The sequence below is a fragment of the Cynocephalus volans genome, chromosome 7, assembly GCF_027409185.1.
Source record: "Cynocephalus volans isolate mCynVol1 chromosome 7, mCynVol1.pri, whole genome shotgun sequence".
NCBI lineage: Eukaryota > Metazoa > Chordata > Mammalia > Dermoptera > Cynocephalidae > Cynocephalus > Cynocephalus volans.
Genome location: NC_084466.1, coordinates 10,390,662 through 10,409,399, shown reverse-complemented (window position 1 = coordinate 10,409,399; position 18,738 = coordinate 10,390,662). Strand labels below are relative to the sequence as shown.

At 38.9% G+C, this 18,738-nt stretch overlaps 1 protein-coding gene across 1 annotated transcript; it reads right to left on the bottom strand.

Annotated features, from left to right (window-relative positions):
• Window positions 1–568: 568 nt before the first annotated feature.
• SLC10A2 (solute carrier family 10 member 2) lies at window positions 569–18,635 on the bottom strand. The gene is made up of 6 exons (XM_063103456.1): window positions 18,250–18,635; window positions 11,469–11,587; window positions 6,406–6,494; window positions 5,067–5,242; window positions 3,420–3,577; window positions 569–696 (listed from the first exon to the last, which is right to left on the bottom strand). Exons 1-6 carry the CDS (start codon window positions 18,624–18,626, stop codon window positions 569–571), a joined length of 1,047 nt encoding a protein of 348 aa, XP_062959526.1. The 5' UTR covers window positions 18,627–18,635.
• Window positions 18,636–18,738: the final 103 nt, after the last annotated feature.

Below are 18,738 nucleotides of genomic sequence, written 5' to 3'. Positions count from 1 at the left end.
AGAAGGCTATTTTTCTCTAATACAGGGAATCAGATATTTGCTCATGTTATACTACAAAGTTGTATAAATAAGTAGGTTGCAAAATTTTCAAAATAATGATTCAAATGTCAGGGTAAGATGTTCATATCAATCTTTTTATGATCATAAATTCTAGAGAAAATCTTGATTACTTTGCAATAATAATTCATTACATCTATTTTAACAAACAAAAAGTCAGGTGTTCATCTCTGGGTTATGATATTCTGGGTAAGAATTAAGTTTATGTATTACAAGGTTCTCAGTGTTACCTATGTCAGGTTTAGTCTGAGAAGTTTTTTTAGGAATATTTCAATGACACTATATATTTGTACACATGTATTTATACACATATGAAACAGATACATGAAACAATATTTGTCACATTAAAGAATTGAACAACCAGTCACTTGGTACTGAAACTAATATACAGATTCAATTGCACTTCAAATTTCCCCTTTAAATTTTTCCTGCCAACTATCCCACCAAAACAAATAATTAAATAGAGTTTAAGAATGTTCTTCAGAACTCTTCTTTTTCATCCACTTGGCATCTACTTTTCATCTGGTCGAAATCCATCATTCGTCTTATGAAACGATGACTTGGGCTCTATTTCATTGTCTTTGCTCTCTGGAAATCCTGCATTATTTTTCTCACGACATTTCTTGTATGCCATGTAAACTAGAAAACAATACACAGCAGGTTAAGGAAATCTCATAGTAGTAAGCCAAAATGACTTTGCGCAGTGATTATAATCTATGACTCAGAAAGCTGTTTCATTTTCTGTGGACTGGAGGCTGCTTGGAGAAAGCAATTGCCATTCTTAGCTGAATGATCATTCATGGCCAGAGGGATGCCTGTGCGTTAGGAAGACCTAGCATACAACTTCAGGGAGCGTTTGCTCAAGGCAGCACATGACTTCTTCAGGCACTCAACCCTGCATGCGGTACCCAATAATAAAAACCAGAAGCGTTTATTCCGTACCTACCACATCCCAGTTAATGTGCTAGTCCTTAATAGACTGCATGTGGTGGTGCAGTGTCCATGACCTTGGTCCGATGGTCCTTTGTGGGAGAGCTTGAACTGGAGTTACACCTGTTAGAGTTAAGCCTGGTCTCCCCTTGCCTTCCCTCAGTGTTTCTTGTAGGGGAAGCGCCTAGGCTGACGGGTGATCAGCCTTCTTCTCTTCTGTGGAGCTGCTAGTCTCTGGTAGCAACCATTTCTAAGCTTATTTTTGAGGCCAGCTCACCAGGACAGGCTCTGCCCTGCAAGGGAAGACCTGCAGTTTGTGTGTAAGTGCACCTTTGTGTGTAAGTGCACCTGTAAGTTTGTGTGCACGTCTGCGTGTTGTGAGGCCGTGGAGGGAGGAATGGTATGGACAAGCCCATTTGGTTGCAGATTCAAGCTGTATTTTCCAGTGAAGCTTTATCCATAATAAAAGTGCTATTTTGTTATCTAAATATCTGATTTTTTCTTCAACCTCTCAATTGGCTCTAAATAGGGAAACATAGGGTCTAAATAGGACCCTCAAATTCCAATACCTCACACATAAAATCGCTATAATAATATTATCTATCTCACAGGGAAATCATGAACATTAAGTGAGATAAAATGGAGTGCCTAGCATGGCCCGTGGAGAATAGTAACTGCTCAGTAAATATTAACTATCATTATGATACACAGCTGAGAGAGACAATGTCCTGCTTCAAAGATCGTAATAAGTCAAGACCAACATATCCTTTGGATTGGCCCCTACACTTATACTAATATATTAGTTTCAAAGCCACTGAACCCTACTATTGAATTTAATTGAGCTTGTGATCAATTTAAAGTTTCAACACTTTTTATAAACTGTTTTCAGCTGGGACTCCCTTAACTCATATTTAGGCCAATGATTTTATTTAACGAAGCCATACATACATTTTATTTATCCTTTCCCCTTCCTTCCTTCCTTCCTTCCTTCCTTCCTTCCTTCCTTCCTTCCTTCCTTCCTTCCTTCCTTCCTTCATTCCTTCATTCCTTCCCTCCCTCCCTCCCTCCCTCCCTCCTTCCTTCCTCTCCTTGTTCCAAACTATACTTAGATTCTTAATCCTATCACCAAATATGTTTCCAGGCATTGTGTGCACTTATCAAGATTCCTTCCTTGTTTTCACACTTTCTGATAAAACTGTGGGAAAGCACAAGGCCAGCTCTAGTGCTCTCCTCCTCATTCCTGCAGCTTGATTTTCTACTAATCAATCCCTTTTGGGTTAGTTGTTCAACTAGTGCATTTACTTAATTGTTTGATCAAGCAGTTAGTTCACTTCCTCTGGCTTGTCTCGTAGACATTACTAATTATTTGAAAAAATCTCACAGTGTGCCAAATTGGGTAGACCTCTGTGCAATAAAACAGGGTTATTATACAAGAAAACAAGGCTTTTAGACCATGGGCCCGAGTCTCCTGGACCAGTGATAAATCAGCGGGGTGTTTTTAGTGGATCCAGAATATTTGGTTTTAGAAAGGAAGCCTCTGCTTGAGAAGGACATCGGGACAGTAGAGCAGAGGATGACAGGCACCCCCAGGCAAGTCAAAGACCTATTCGTGGTGAGCAGAGAATTAAAACAAAACAAAACTGTATCTGCGGGCATTTTTATAACTTAACATTTCCAGTATTTTTGTCCTGTACTTTGCATTTCCTGTTAAAATGCCATGAAGCTTTCAAAAGTAGCTTCTTTATTTAAAAAACGTAGAGTCCTAAAATAGGCATTAATCATCATCAGTCCTTGGAAAGCAAAATGTGGGGAAAAGTTTCAATGAGGTGAAGGCCAGTGACTGGTAGGGCCTACTGGCAGAGGGAGAAAGCCTTACGCTACAGCAAAGTAAAATTAAGACTCAGGTCAACTCTACCTGATATTTTAAATACAGGACAATTTTGCTTCAGCTGCTTCAATTTATGGGTATTTAAATATATATATATGTACATGCATGCTCACACATATGCACAGAAAATTGTATATCAATTTTCTGATAAATATCCTGTATTTACAAAGCATATCTAGACAATTTTTTTTTTAATCACCAAACCCTGGGTTCCTGGAAGCACTTAGGAAGGCACACGAGAAAATGATTTTAACAGGTTGATCTGTCTCCCTAATTCCTGAGGAAAAGAAAGTCAATGGAGAGAATCGACCTCCATTACTGTCCACTTAAAAATAATCTTCATTAGAACCTTTTGGTAAGATTACAATCTTTTCATCAGCAGTTGGTAAGTCGTTATAATATTATAGGTGGTTTTTCTCTCTCACTTATTTGTAACAATTTACTGCCAGGAACAAGGAGTTAATAAAAAAAATGCCATTTTAGCAATTCCGGGATTTTGCAAAGAAGCAGATCATAATGACATGGGATTAGCATTATTCCTTACGTCCTAAGACTGCTGCTCCAAAGACAAGCTGGAAAACGGTATAGATGAGTGGGAAGGTAAACACTTGACTAATATCCTCGGTGGAGAAGGAGAGATGTACGATGGTCGAACACAGCTGGGTGTTCTGCATCCCTGTTTCCAAAGCAACTGTTCGGCACCTGCAGGAAATGTAAAGAGGATATGTTTTAGTTGTTTTGTTATTGTACAACATTAAAAGCAGATACAATGAGAACAAGTACATATATATTCTGTCTCTGTTTTTAATGCATATGTTTAATGTATATTTAATCAATCTATAGCTTTATGTTGAATAAGTATATGAGTTATTGATACATATTATATAGTAACCTAATGTATTATATACAATAGGAATAAATATATTTAATAGCTACATATATGAGGAGCAGGCTCATTTATAATTGTGTTCCATAATTGGTACCCTTTTCAATTCTGTCCTTGGTAATAGTGCAGAACACAGAGCAGAAGCTCAGAAAAATACTCAAGATACAGTATTTCTTATAGTTGTTGTTTTACTGTCCAATTCGTTTTGTTCTGATTAAATCCTGATCAAATATCTGCAAGGTAGAAATTACGGTCCCCATTCTACAGATGGGAAAACACAGAGAAAGAGTAAGTGCCTGGCCCAAGGTCCCATAGCTGGCAAGTGGCAGAGTTAGCACCCAGCCCAGGTCCGCCTGACTCAAGCAGTTCACTCTCTCCACTGTCCAGCACTGCTCCTGTCTTCTCCAACCTCACACATGCTCCAGGTCCTACACCTGCTGTTCTTGCTACCTGTTGATTTAGTGGACTAGTAGAAGAGGAAATGTTTTTACCCAGTACCAAAGTGCTAAAAAAAAAAAAAAAAGAATGGGTTTAGCACTTATGGTAAAGTGTTTGCCCCATAAGTGCTAAACCCATTCTAATATTCAGCACCTTTGGGTGATGAGTTCAGCCTGCTGCTGGCTGGAGAAATGAGGGCTGCCTAACCTAAATGCTTTTGTCAGTCTCTCTGCTTGGAGAACAAAAATGTATAACAATGGAAGAGCCCGATGACTTGCACTCTGTGGGAAATGGTCCAGAAGAATTAGAGCAAAAAAGAGGCAGTCAGTATTTTCTTTGTGCCCAATGTGCAGAAGTTGTGAAGGAATAAGTCTGTTTAGACGACCTATTCAGAAATAGGATGAATATGACCACAGGTGAAGAATTTTGAACTTGTTATCAGTGTTTACAGTTATTATGGGTTGATTATGTCCCCCTTACCTCCAAAGTCATATGTTGAAGTTCTAATCCCCAGTACCTCAGAATGTGATCTTTTATGGAAATAGGGTCCCGACGGATATAATCGTTAAGATGAGGTCATTAGGGTGTACCCTGATCAAATACACACATAGAGGGACAATGACATGAAGATGCATGCGGAGGAGGCACCATGCACAAGCCTAGGAAAAAGCCTGGAGCAGATCCTTCTCCCACAGCCCTCAGAAAGAATCGATCGTGTGGTAGCTTTATTTTGACTTTGAGTCTCTGACACTGTGAGACAATGAATTTCTGTTGTTTAAGCCACTCAGTTGGCGGTACCTTGTCATGGCACTCCAAGCAAACAAAAATAGACAAAAGTTTCCATTCTGATTTACCAAAACAGCATACCTGTGCCAGGACTGACCAGCTATTCTGGCCAGAAGAAACCCCAGGCTGTAACCAGCCACAGGAAATATTGTTCCTATAATCCACAGCTTGGGAAAGATAACCCAGGAACTTTTGTACAATATCCCTCCGACCACGGCTATGATCACAATGAGCAAAGCACCTGTGATGGACCCGACCTGCAAAAAAGGAACAAGGGAAACTGACAATCGGGTGTTGAAGCAAATTCGAGTATGTTCGTCAGAGACAAGTCCAATTGTCTGTCTTCTCTTGGGGGAAGTGATAATGAAGTTATCTTTCTATGTATTTCTAGCCTGAAGGCCTGACTCAGCCCACTGGAAATACTGCTTCTTGTCCCATGATTTAATTTTTTTTAAAAAGCCAGTAGAACATATTGCATCCATGCTCGATTAGCCTGAAGAAAATTTTCTAGCTTGCAAATTATCATGGTCAGAGAGGAAGAAAACTTGCTACAATAAGAGCCCAGAAGACGTGGCTGGAGACTCGGCTCCTCCTGTTCTTCCTTTGGCAAATCATAAACCTTTTGCAATTTAAGTTTCTTCATTTGTAATTGGGTATAAAATCTTGCCTCAACCACCTTTAATGGTTGTAATAATAATGAGAAAATGAGTATAAAACTATGTAAAAGCTAAGAAAGGCACATGCAAATATAAGCCACTGATTTATTGTTTTCTCCTTTTCACGTTTTTAAAAAAATGTAGAGATGATAACATTTTTTGTTATATAAAGTTATAACATTTTTGTTATACCTGTTAAATAATTTGCCCATTGAGCAGAAAAATCTATCTATGTCATCTGTCTTCATATCCTTATCCACATCATCTAGACATCATCTAGCTAGAATATAGTTAAAAAGGAATGAATGGTTAATACATATATGATATGGTATGATATGCTATGATATGATATGCTATGCTATGATATGATATGATATGATATTGCCAATTGCCAGGCACTGAACTGGCCATATGGATACAGAGATAAGAAAGATACGTTCTATCTTCTGACACAGCCGTCTAGGTATATTTTATAACATGAACCCGCATATTGGAGATAAGAGCAATGGCTGTGAGTACAGAATACAGGAAACCGATAGGTGATGTCTGGATTGGTTGTCTCAAAGGGTGGATAAAAATTTGCTTTGTGGATACGACAAGGGAGCAAATTCTAGAAGAGGGGACTGTCTGATGAATAACTTCAGGCCCCCCTAGAAGGTAATTAAATAACGAGAATAAAACACTGTAGTACATGAAAAGACAATAGCATTTCGGTTCTCACTACAAAGCATTTAGCTGGGCAGCCCATAGCATGGGATACTCACTTTAAGTATGATCTTTGCTTGTTTGGGCCATTTGTGATTAACAAACACTCCAACGGAAACAGGGATAACAAGTGCGACCAGAGAAATACCTAAAATGACAGAAAAGCAGTGTGATCGATAGAACACAAAGCATCAGAGAGAGGAAAACAAGTGCAAACAGCCTGGAAAAGGCTTAGGCAGTGTTTCAGTCTCCCTTCTTGAATATTCAAAACAGAATGCAGAGTTAAACACACATGCACACACAAATTCTACTTCTTTACCCGCTCCAGTAAATAGTTTAAAATTACTGGTAAAGAGTTGATAACACTGATGATATAAATTATGCTTTTTATTGATGAAGCGTATTCATGGAATACAAAGCTGACCATCAATCATCACCTGTGCTGAAGATGTGATCAGATGAACATGATCAGCATGTCCATTACCACAAATTGTGATTATTCCCCATGTCCCACACCCAGTGAATCCCCTACCTCCCTCACCACCCTCCCTCTCGACACAGCCCTAGGTCTGTTCTCTCCCTCTGTAAGTCCAGCACACCACTGTGGTCTTTCTTTCCTTCCTTCTTTCTCTCTTAGCTCCCACTTATGAGTGAGGACATGTGGTATTTTCCCATCTATGCCTGGATTATTTTACCTAACATAATTTTCTCCAAGCTTATCCATGTTGCTGCAAATGGCAGAAATTCTTTTTTTTTTTTTTTTTTTTTTTATGGCAGAGTAGTATTTCTTTTTCTAAATCCTGGGTTAATTTTTTAGAGTTCCTTATACTGCAATATACTTTAGTTTCAATTTGTCAGAATCTTGGCTTCTTTGATCTTCATATCCTAAAAATGCCTGCCAAAGTCTGTGTGTGTGTTTGTATGTGTGTTCTTATGGTGCAAATAAATGATATTTTACATTTGTTTGTTACTTCATGGTTGTAGACATAAAAGAAATGTTTCAAAATACTTTAAAATAAAAAAAAAATGTTTCAAAATTAGCTCAAGATCTCCTGGCAGTCTGAAAGCTAATGACTTCTGGTTTAAACTAATTTAGGTTATTCAAATCTACAGCAGAGAGGTGAGAGAACAGGTTGAAAACGTGCTTTAAGTTTCCTATGGGATAATATATGTGGCGACCTCTCATGTAATTATAATTCTTTGCATAAACGCCCTCACCCGGCCAGAGAAGAGAGTCACACTTCAATTTCACCATGTTAAATTTACCGCTGTTCTTGTGACATATGGTTTGTTTCTCCATATTATTTAACGCTCATTTATTCAATAGATCCTTTCACATAATAGCACCAACAACTTCTAAGTTCTCATGAGCTGTTTCTTTCTTAAACATCCTTTTCAAGCAGTATGAGAAAGTGGAATTGAAAAATATAATTGAGAGTCCATGTTGCATACTATTGGGGTAGATTGAACTAGAACTGGGTTACAGATTCTAGATTCCAAGGCTGTAAATATTCATTTTAAATGAATACAATAATGATGAAAACCTAATTTCCTGATAGCTTTTTAGCCCTCTTGGCAATTACTTTTGTCCAGAAATTACTCAGCAGAGTTAAGTAATGGCTAAGGATGAATACTAAGAGCAGGACAAAAAAAATTAAAAAATAAATAAAAAATAAAAAAAGATGGGTAGGGAGTAAGGACAAAATAATGGCACAAAACTTATTGAAGAAGAGACATTGACAGATGTACTGCGAAGATCCCTCAGAAGAATCCCCTCTGGGGATACAGGCATCCTTCTACTTTGTCTCCCTTGAATTTTAGACCATTCCCTAATTTTTGTGAAGTTTGTAGGCCTTAAATTAAAGCCATCTTGATGCAACTTGTTCGTATTGTGGTAGCTTAAATCCAGGTGCAAATGCTGTGCTTGGAAGGCAAGTGTGGTTAGATTTTGATAGCATATTTTTAATGTATTGGATCTGTTTGGCCCTGCTTGCTAAGAGTTCTTACTGTTAGGGGCAGTCCAAGGTAACAGGGTAAACACACAAGCAGAATCACCTGCTGAAATCCATGGCAAATTGCTTTTCCTCTCCTAGCCAGATGAGGCTCAGAAACTTGGAGCTGATGAGAAAGACACTCCTTGCCCTTCTTCACACCTACCGTGTGTGGCTCTTGCCTACGGAGGTGGGTGTTGTGACCTTTTCCTCCCTGGTGGGAGAGGAATCTTGCTCTTTTCTCCCCCAGGTTCTGTTTGTTTCACTTATTCCTCATATGCCCGTGCTGTCTATTATGCCTGTCTACAGCGATAAGGAAGCTTATGCTCACAGTTATACCACTGAAGCCATCACTCGGTCTTTAACCAAGTTTATACAGTAGCTACAGGAGGAAAGAAAGATAGAAAGAGAAACAAGAATGAAAGAGTGTCATAAATGGATTCACGAGGTGGAACTGGAGCCAGATGGACTCGGAGCTGAACCTTTCCTTATTTACAAGATGTGGGAATTGGGCAAACCAACCCCTCAGAGCTTTGGTTTCTCCATTTGTAAAATGGGTAAAAAGGAGTACTAAACAGAGGTCAAGTTCTTGGTATGAGATGTTTGCAAATGTGGGATAGAGAGGAGCAGGAACAAGCACTTGCCACAGTGGTTTTTTGCAGTGGTGCCTGCTTCCTCCCCATTCAGATGTCACCCCTGAGGGGGCTCTACAGCTGTTCCCTGAGTCATCAGAGTGTGCGGGAAACTGCATGGAAGCTGTAGCAAACCCAATGCCTGGCCACAGAGCAGGGTGGAGAGCAGACCAGTGGGCTATTTCCAGCTTCCCAGTGATCTTGAGCAAATTTAACAATTACCCTGAGCCTCGATTTCCTCATTTATAAAGTGGTGATAATATCTTGTGAAGCAGTCACCTCATTTGGTTTCAACAGTAAAGGACTAGAAAAACCAACAGCAAAAAAAGGTTAGACTGGAGAAGAGGCTGGGGCAAAAATTATGGTGAGCAAGCAAAGCTAATTTCTATGTTTTTCAAACTCCTCTTTTTTTGTTTTCCTTTTCTTTTCTCTTCTATTTTCCTCTTTTTTTCTTTTTCATGTTTTACCTCTTTTATGATGACCTCTTCTTCCTCCATGGGGGTGCTAACTGATTTCTCATTTTCTTCACCTTTCAAAATTTGTTCACATGAAAGGATATGGTATAAGTCATTTACACTGTAGTTAAAATTTCAATATTCACATGGGGCATTTTCCAGAAGACAATGAATATCAAGAGGAAAACATCTTAAGCCTTAAATTATTCACTTAAATAGTGATTAATGTGCAATCAAAGTTTCTCACTCGGCAGGCAGATCCTTGGAGAGACCTACAGTGTTCACTAATCAAACAAACTGCATGCTTTAACTCTAAGGAAGGTGTCCACTGAGAGAGCAGACAGAGAGTTAAGCAGCATGAGGCCTAAGCAGATGGTCATGGAAGGTCCCTACAGCACCTGCTTTCTGGAGATTATGTCTGATATGAAAGAATTCCCAAGAGGTCAGCAGAAGAATCTCGTACGGAGAAAACCCATACTGAATGGCATATGTCAAGAAGGTCCACTGTTTCATTTTTATCTTTATTTTTTTTTGTCTAAGGTAGGAGTAAGGGAGAAAGAAGGAAGAGACTATCTGAAAATACTGTAATACAGATCATCCCTAATTCATGTTCACAAAGTTTGGTCTAATTCAGTTGTACATGCATCAAATCACATTTAATCACAGAAACATACTCTTTTCGAAATGAAAGGGATTTCAGTCCATCTTCCCATCCCAACAGGAATCCCTTTTACAAACAGCCTGATGAATAACCATTTGGCTTTCACTTATACGCTCCCTGCATTGGGAAACCCATACCTTTTCAAGGCAGCTCATCAGGAAGACATTTGCTTTTAAGGTCAGCTGAAAAAAAGACTATGTAGCACATGATGGATCTGGTGATGGTAGGGATGTACTCTTTCACCTGTGTCTCATCTTATTTTATAATAGTTCTATGGGAAATGCCTGGCTTTGGTAGCTAGGAGTTATCTTATTCTTCCCTTGACCCTAATTCCTGTTTTATACCAACAACGTAATCTCCCATCGTCCTGTGTTCTCCCAGAAACAGAAAAGAAGCTCTTTTGGGATGGGGATGAGCATCCAGGAGTTGAAATGAGTGGAGACCAAGTCATCACCAGCAAATGTGACTTCCAGGGCATGAAATACAGACTGTGCCATTAAGTCAACTTTTCATTCATTCACTCGTTTATTCATTTATTTATTTTAGCAGCTGGCTGGTACAGGGATCTGAACTCTTGACCACGGGTTTACCAGCACAACTCTCTAACCAAGTGAGCTAATCGGCCAGCCCTGAATCAACTTTTACATCAAGACGTGGCTCACAGTCCAGTGGTGCTCTATTTTGAAATAGTTTCATACATTTTAATTTTTTTGTACTTCAATTTGAGTGTCTGGATGTAAACTCCTGTTACCACGAACTAGTAACACCCTGGTCAAGGAAAAGATGGGGCTTCCACACACCAGCAGTTGTAGTGTCCTCAGTCAAGACTGCTGGGGAGGAGGGGAGATCCTCAGGTTTGCTCCTTTACTGGTAATTAGAAGTAAAGAAAAAGCAGGTCCTCCCATCAGTCAGGATTTGGAATGTCAACACTCATCCAAATGCAGAAGTGACTATAATGAAACTTTAAAAAAAAAATTAATTGTTTGTATTGTATGTGTTTGTGGGGTACAGTTTGTTGTTTCATTACGTGCATAATATATTGTATAATGATCCAATTGGAATAGTTAGCATATCTATCACCTAAACATTTATCATTTCTTCATAGTTGTAACAGTCAAGATCTTCTTTTCTGGCTCTCTTGAAATATACAATATAATATTATTAGCTATTTTCGCTGAAGAGCACCAGAACTTATGCTTCCTATCTGACTATAACTTCATAACTGTATATCTTTCTATTATAATGAATTTCTAACTGGGCAAAAACTGCCCATAGTGCAAGAAGGAAACAATGGCTGGGTGTGAGCCTGGTCTGAGAACCGAGCCGGGGGCAGGCAGAGAGTTTGAAGGTAATGTTAAACCGTCTTGCAGAGGGAGGACTTACCTATGTTGTTATAAGGAACTATGATGGTCCCAGTCCTGGCCCACATTTTGGTATAGATATAGAGGCATAGCGGCATCATTCCAAGGGCAAGCAACGTGGAGCATGTCGTCATGCTGATGCTGCAAGGAAACAGGAAGGTTGATGTGTCCACCTGTGTTTTCTAGGGGACTGGCTGCTTTAGTTTCAGTCTATAATTAGAAAGTTCTGCAAGAGCCTGTCTCAACCAGTAGCATCACGTCCAGTATGATGGGCAGAAATAGACACGTGCCCAGGTTTGTGCAGGACCTGGCCTTGGGCAAAATGGTTCAGGTTTGGTGTCTTTCTATTTTGCCTTGTGCCATTCATCCCTTTCAACTTGTCCTCCAGGGTCAGAGAAAGTGTTTCATGATGGTTTAAATTCATTATTAAACAAGGTACAAGGTGCCTGGACATGCCACCCTAAAATCTCCAATCAGATAACAACAAACATGTTTGCGCCAGCCAAGCCTATAAGAGACTTCCCTCATCTGACAGCACTGGTGTGAGATGGGCCTCCCTGGGCCATTGAAGGAGAGTAAATGTCTGAGGGAGGAGGCTTCAGTGTCTTTGCATAAAACATACAAATTATTGCCCAAGTGATAGCTTGAGAAAAGAAGAGGAAACTGACTTAAAAAAAAAACAACAACAAGAAAATATGCAAGGAGACAAGGTAGGCCTGGATTCTCAGGACTGAGTAAGCAGCTAACAATTGGCCAAATTCAGAAGAACTGGGGCCTGGTATCATTCCTACTGAGAACATTGTATTTAGTAATTGGGTCTGTCTGAGTACGTGGATCTTGCTTTTGACATGGAAGAAATAATATCAAATGATGCTGTTTTCAGTGCTGTGACAGCAGGTGGAAGAGAGATTTTTGGGTAGTGGGTTTCCCTGGTCCTCTTCAAAGTGCCCTGTGCACAGGACCACATTCTCTGGACGTAGAACAGAGTGATGTAGCACCTGAGCTCCAAAGCCACACGTTGACTGGGTTGGAAGCAGGAGGCACCACTTAGTATGTGTCTTTGAGCAATTTACTTGACTTCTCTGCCAGTTTCCTTATCTAAAATGAAGATCAGAATCATCATTACCTCATAGGCTATGAGGATCATGTGAGGTAATGGGATCCAGTATTTAAAACAACGCAAGGCACTCGTTAAGAGCTAGTTCTCATTGTGACTTATAAAGCCACAACTGCATGTATTTTGTGTTCTGCTGTCATATAGAATCAGCAGACTTACAGGAATATTTCTAAAAGGCCCTTTTCCAGTAGCTGTAGCATTGAGACTATCAGAGTAGTAGTTTCTTAAAGGTATTATGTGTGCACTTGAAGTGAAATGCTGAATATTTACAGTACCTCTTCCCCCTCCCCCAGACAACAACAGCAACTCTTCACTATGCTAAGGAAAACAGCTAAACGTGAAGAATTTCGTTTCAATGCATCTAACTAAATTTGCACAGTTTGGGCAAAATAAAGGATGGGGGCAAAGTCTCTCAGGAGGCTTAACTTTCCTAATAATCATTTTTTTAAAAATGAGGAATGACTTCACTTAAAATGAGTTTAGAGGATTTAGATTAAAAAATTCCAGTATTATAGAGCTAAGATACTGTAACAATAACCAATGCTAGAGATGTATTTAAAACACTTACTAAGAAGTTCAATCTATTATGGTCATAGGTCGACTTAATTTAGATACAAAATAGGACGCTAAGGCAGAGTCCTACACCAGAAAAATAAGTTGGCTATTAATAGAGATTTGTCCTACTTATAACTAAAGTACTGGAGTGTGTAAATGATTTTTCCTCTGTCCCTTCCTTCCTCTCTTTCTTTGCCATTCTCTTTCTTATCTTTTATTTTAAAAAATATATTAGAATGGCTTTAAAGTTAGCCCGTAATTAAATCACTTTTATTCCTGTGCATCCAATATGTTTTTTAGGTGAGGAAGGGGTGAGGGGTGAGGGGTGAGGGTAGGATTTATAAACTGGATCACAGGTTATGAAGAGAATGCTGAAATTTTTCTGTTTTAAACTATGAGTACAATTTTTAGAAGGTAGCTTAGTTCTCTCCTTGTTTTTTTTTTTTTTTCCAAATTTCTATGTGAAGGCTTCAATTCTGAATTATTGCTAAGGCAATTTACGAAGTTGTATCAGGGTTTTGAGTTTGGTGAGAGCAGTTTTGTAGAGACCATGAGGGACAAGATAGGGGTTGGAAAAGGAAACGGTTTAGGTTTAGTGGGCGATCTTGACGATAAGATGCTGCAGAGGGACTTGAAGTTGATGCTCTTTGAACCGATGTAAGAACAAAGTCAAACCACTAAAAATGAGATTAAAAATGATGCACAGATGAAGAATTTAAAGCAACAATGTAGGGGAATAAAGTAACAAAAGGAAAACATCATCTTACAGGAAAGCATTTGGAGTTCTGTAAAGAGCACAGATGTCAAAAATAGAAATACTGCCAGGAATTTATATTGGAATGAGGAAAAATACTAATGCTTAAGGAAATAAAAAAGTCAATTGGCTTTAATTCTTGATTTTAGCTCTATGAATTGCCAGAGAGATTTTTCATGTGTGGAAGTAAAAGAAAGAAAGAAGTGAGAAGTCTGAGAATATTAAGGAATTCAGTGCAATACTGATAAGGAATGCAAAAAAATTGTAATTGTATTAGTAGCGAAAAACCGAGTTTGAAGGATCAAGGGAAGAATATACAGGAGGTACTAGAAACTGAAGAAATAGTAAGTGACAGAAATAATGTAGTTCAATGTTTATAAGCCTGGGTAGGAGTAAGTGGGTAGTTCTGTATTCCAATTCTGACTCTGACATGCACTGGCTCAATAACCTTGGTCAATGTTATGAACCTTAATTTTAACATCCATCAAATGAAGAAAATAATTGTACTGACCTCAGAGGATTCTTGGAGGGTTAAATGCATTTTGAATACTTAGCACTGTGTATACACTTAATACTGTCTAATAAATATTAGCTAGTAAAATCAAAACGTGCTGTTCAGAAGAAACAAACCTTAGTTACTTTGAGAAAGATTAAAAAAAAAAGAGCCAAATGGTACTGAGTTAGTTTTCCCAGAGTAGAGAGGAGATGGATGCTTATGTAGTTGAAATTGGAGGGATTGCTTTGAATTTGTGATAAGCCAAAGGGTCAGAGATCTTGAATAACTAAAACATCAGTGATTGCTGAACTGGAAGACAAAAAAAGCATAGTATTTGGCCAAAGAAAAAAGGATGTGTTAGGAACATCTAGAAAATAATATAAAGGAGTGTAGAAGTGGTGTTAATGAAGGAAGAAATCAGGGGAAACTGAGAGAAGGGTGCTTAAGAATGGATCCCCCCCCTCCAAGAAGTCAAAGAAGGGAAAATAAGAAGAAAAAGTCTTTTCATGGTGTGACTGAGGCCATCACTAAGGATAGAGAGACCAGATATTGCCTGTCTCTGGGGACAGAGCAGAAACAAGGGAGGTAGGGGGTTCTGTGTCTCCTGAAGCATGGGCCTTGGTCACCATCAAATTCCCCTGAAGATCATCTTTATTTCCCCCAACACTTTTTGTGCATATCATGCCCGTGGCACAGCTATAACTTAGGTGAAAATATCCCTGCACTGATCACACACACAAACAACAACTTTCAGGTCAGAGAAGGAGCTGAAAAATCACATGCAATTTCAATGAGCAATAATTATTTGTTTATGTCACTTGAGATTGCAAAATGCAATGGCTTCCCGGGTTCAGAAGAGATGATAAGGTGAGGAGAAATTGTTTTGGTTCTTCTCCCAGGTACCACATCCAGGAAAGTTAAAGCCAGGTGGGATTGTTTTGCTGGCGTTGTGTGGCATCAGCTCCATTACTGAAGGTAATTGTGAGTATAGATAATCATGTCTTGACTGTCATGGCTAGAATTAAGTGGAGATGGAGATGGTAAATTTCTAAGAGTTCAGAGCTGGAAATGGAATGTTGGATAGGACTGTGTCTAAATAAATTATCAAGAGACTTTTTATATTCACACCAGAGGAATAAAAAGTTTTGGAAAACTTACTCAATAGCTGAGGTTTTACTCTCTTAATTCGTTTTGAAGAAATATTTGAACATTTTTTTCTCCTAACACACAGAATGCATAATGCCGTCGTCTTACATGGCAGCATAATTTAACCTCTTCTCAAAGATTAAGGCCCATTGTGACAAGCATTATTATTTGCTGTGCTAAAATACAGCAATATCCTCTGGGCTGTTGTGTTTATAATGCTGCTTGTCCCTAGAATAAGCTATACGGAGGCTGCTGGGCTTTGTCAGTTGTCTGCTTATCTTCGTGGGTGTTCTCGTCTCTTGCTGCTGTAGGACTCAGGCTTGCCTTTCTGAAAGCCTGCTTCCTTCCCCACTTCTTGTTCCTAATCCTCTGTGTGTTGGGAAATAGCACCACAGAGCTTTAGAATTTAAAAAGGTAAGTAGGTTCTGCACAAGGAATGTTTATGAGATTAAGTGGAATTTATTTTGGGTGTGCAAAGTCTTTTATTGGGTCTTCTTGAGTTCTGGATAGGTGAGGCTTCTAGACAGGTGACTATCAGACTGAATAGATGTTAGTGTTATGCATACTTTGCAAGACAAGGGGGATCTGAGGAGTGCACACTTTATACAATTAAATAAATTAATGCTGTATGTCCCATCATAGGGTTTATACTGACTTGAAGAAGGATTCATTTACATTGATTCAGCTGGAGGTTTTCTACCAAGATTTGATATTTTACTTTTGGTTCTGTTTCTCAATCTTTTTTCAAACAATATTTACAGGAATTGTTATACTTGGTAGACAGGATTACGTAATCATCTCCTGTTTCAAGAGAATTAAGACCACAGAAAAGGGTAACAGAGTTTTTATGTTAGGTTTTAGTTTAAGCTTGCAGGAGAAAATCTATTTCAACAACCAAACAACCCAGCATCACACATACTTTTTTTTTTTTTTAAATCTTAGGAAACCATTACATGTGTAGCTTTATGTGGCATTATGTTGATGTACAAGACTTCTGTGCTGTTAGAAAGTTACAAATATTATATAAACACTGTTTAGTGGAGGTCAAAGCCCAATGTTCAATTTAATTTACTTTTCTCCGTTTGGTAGGTGCTACCTTTTAGAATTTTCACTTCTGCATGCCGTGTCCAGGTCAAAAAAGTTGATGTTTAAAAGACTTTATTGGTATATTGTGGTTCACAGATTAACTAAACCTAAACAGCATTTGCCATCCTTTGTTCTTTTACACGAGTTTCCTAAAAAAACGAATCTATTGCAAGGTAGATACGGTATTTCCTTAGGTGAAAATTAAGTGATTTGTAGGTATATAGTTTGTATAACTTTTCTAAAGCTTCTGGAGAGATTAGCACTAGCTGAGATGAGACGAGTTCCTAATTGCTCACTAGGCACTGGATCAATCCAGTAGTTACATTTCTACACTTCCAGCTCCTCTCCTCTGCATATCGTAGTTGGGGAATAACAGAGCTGATTGCCTACTATACAGTATTTAGTGAGCACGCATTGCATTAACACCTGGATGGTCTGCAGAAATGCATACCTTTAGCAGGAAATGAGAAATTGTGAGGTAAGAAAATAGACATTTGTCTATTCAACTTTCAGCATTTTTTAAGGAATTTATTTTTTAATTGAAATGTACCGATTATACATATTTATGGAGTACAGAGTTATGTTTTGATACACGTATACAACGTTTAGTGATCAAATCAGGGTAGTTAGCAAAAATCATCATCCCCCAAATTTATCATTTCTTTGTTATGAGAACATCTGAGCTCTTCTAGTCATTTGAAGGCATACAATTAGTCATTGTTTATAGATGCCTAGCACTACTGTACACTACTCGAGCTTATTTTTCCTATCTAGCTGTGATTTGGGGTGCATTAACCAACCTCTCCTTATCCATTCTTCCCCCCTCCACTTCCTAGCCTCTAGTAATCACAATTCTACTCTACTTCTGAAAGTTCAAGTTCTCAATCTAGACACATTAGTGCTTAGTCTTATTTCTATTAGTTTATTCCCCCCCCCCCCCAGTGCTAGTTCAGACAGGCACAGGATGAATTAAGCAAACACTGCAATTTAGATTACTCTGTGGGGTGTGGAGAAATGATTTTCTATTTTATAGTAAAGTAAGCATAATTTAAAAATAAAGCTAGCTTCTGTAGGTTTTTTTTTTTTTTCTTTTAGTGCCCGTGGAGGTAAAACGAATTTCAAACTTTCTGGGAGATAGTCTGCCCAGCAAACTGGCTTGGTTGGTGGAGCTGACTATTGTCTTGCCATAGGATCTAAGGTTTGATGAATAGTTTGATTTCACCATTGCTTTCAAAGGTCCTCTTCATTACAAATAAAATGGTTTTGTTTGTTTTTGTTTTTGTTATTTCTGTTACCAATAGGATAAACTTTTTCAGCTGCAGCTTGTAGCTTCGAAAAGATTTTTTTTTTTTGGAAAACTTTGAATCTTTTTTCAGAGATAAACAGCAATTATGCAACTCCCTGTTAACCGAGGTAGATTACAGAACACGAACACAAAGTATCACCCCCAGATTCTAATAGCTCAGCAGCTGTGCCAGAAGGCACATGAAGGCATTTATTCTCTCCTGTTTAATCCCTTAGTTGGATTTTAGATTAATGACAGGTCAGACGGACATTGAAAATACCACGGACTTCTGAAAAGATTAATTGATCGCCATGACAGTTGGATTAATTGATCGCCATGACAGTTGGACGTGTAGAATTCTTACCTCAGGTCCATGTCGCCATCGATCCAGTAGGCCAAGATGTTGGAGGCAGTCCCTCCGGGGCAGCAGCCCATGATGATAATCGCCACGGCCTGGATAGGAATGACATCAAAGGCCAATGCTAGGATGAATCCCATGAGAGGCATGATTCCAAACTGACAGAGGAAGCCCACGCAGATGCCCCAAGGATGCCTTATGTGCCCCAGGAATTTGTGGAGTTCCACGTTGCATCCCATAGAGAACATAACCATGGCCAACAGGATCGTGAGCACAATATTCAGGGTCACACTCAGAATGCTATTGAAATTGCTCTCAGGTACCACACAGGATGAACCATTGCAAATGGTTGCGCTGGCATCACAGTCCGTCAAATCACTCATTGCTTCGTTTGCTGCTCAAATGGCCCAGTCCCCAGAAGCACCGGTCCCCTGGTCCAGGCTCTGCTGCCAGTGAAGTAATGTTCCCTTCAAGCAGGTCAAACTTTTAAACCCT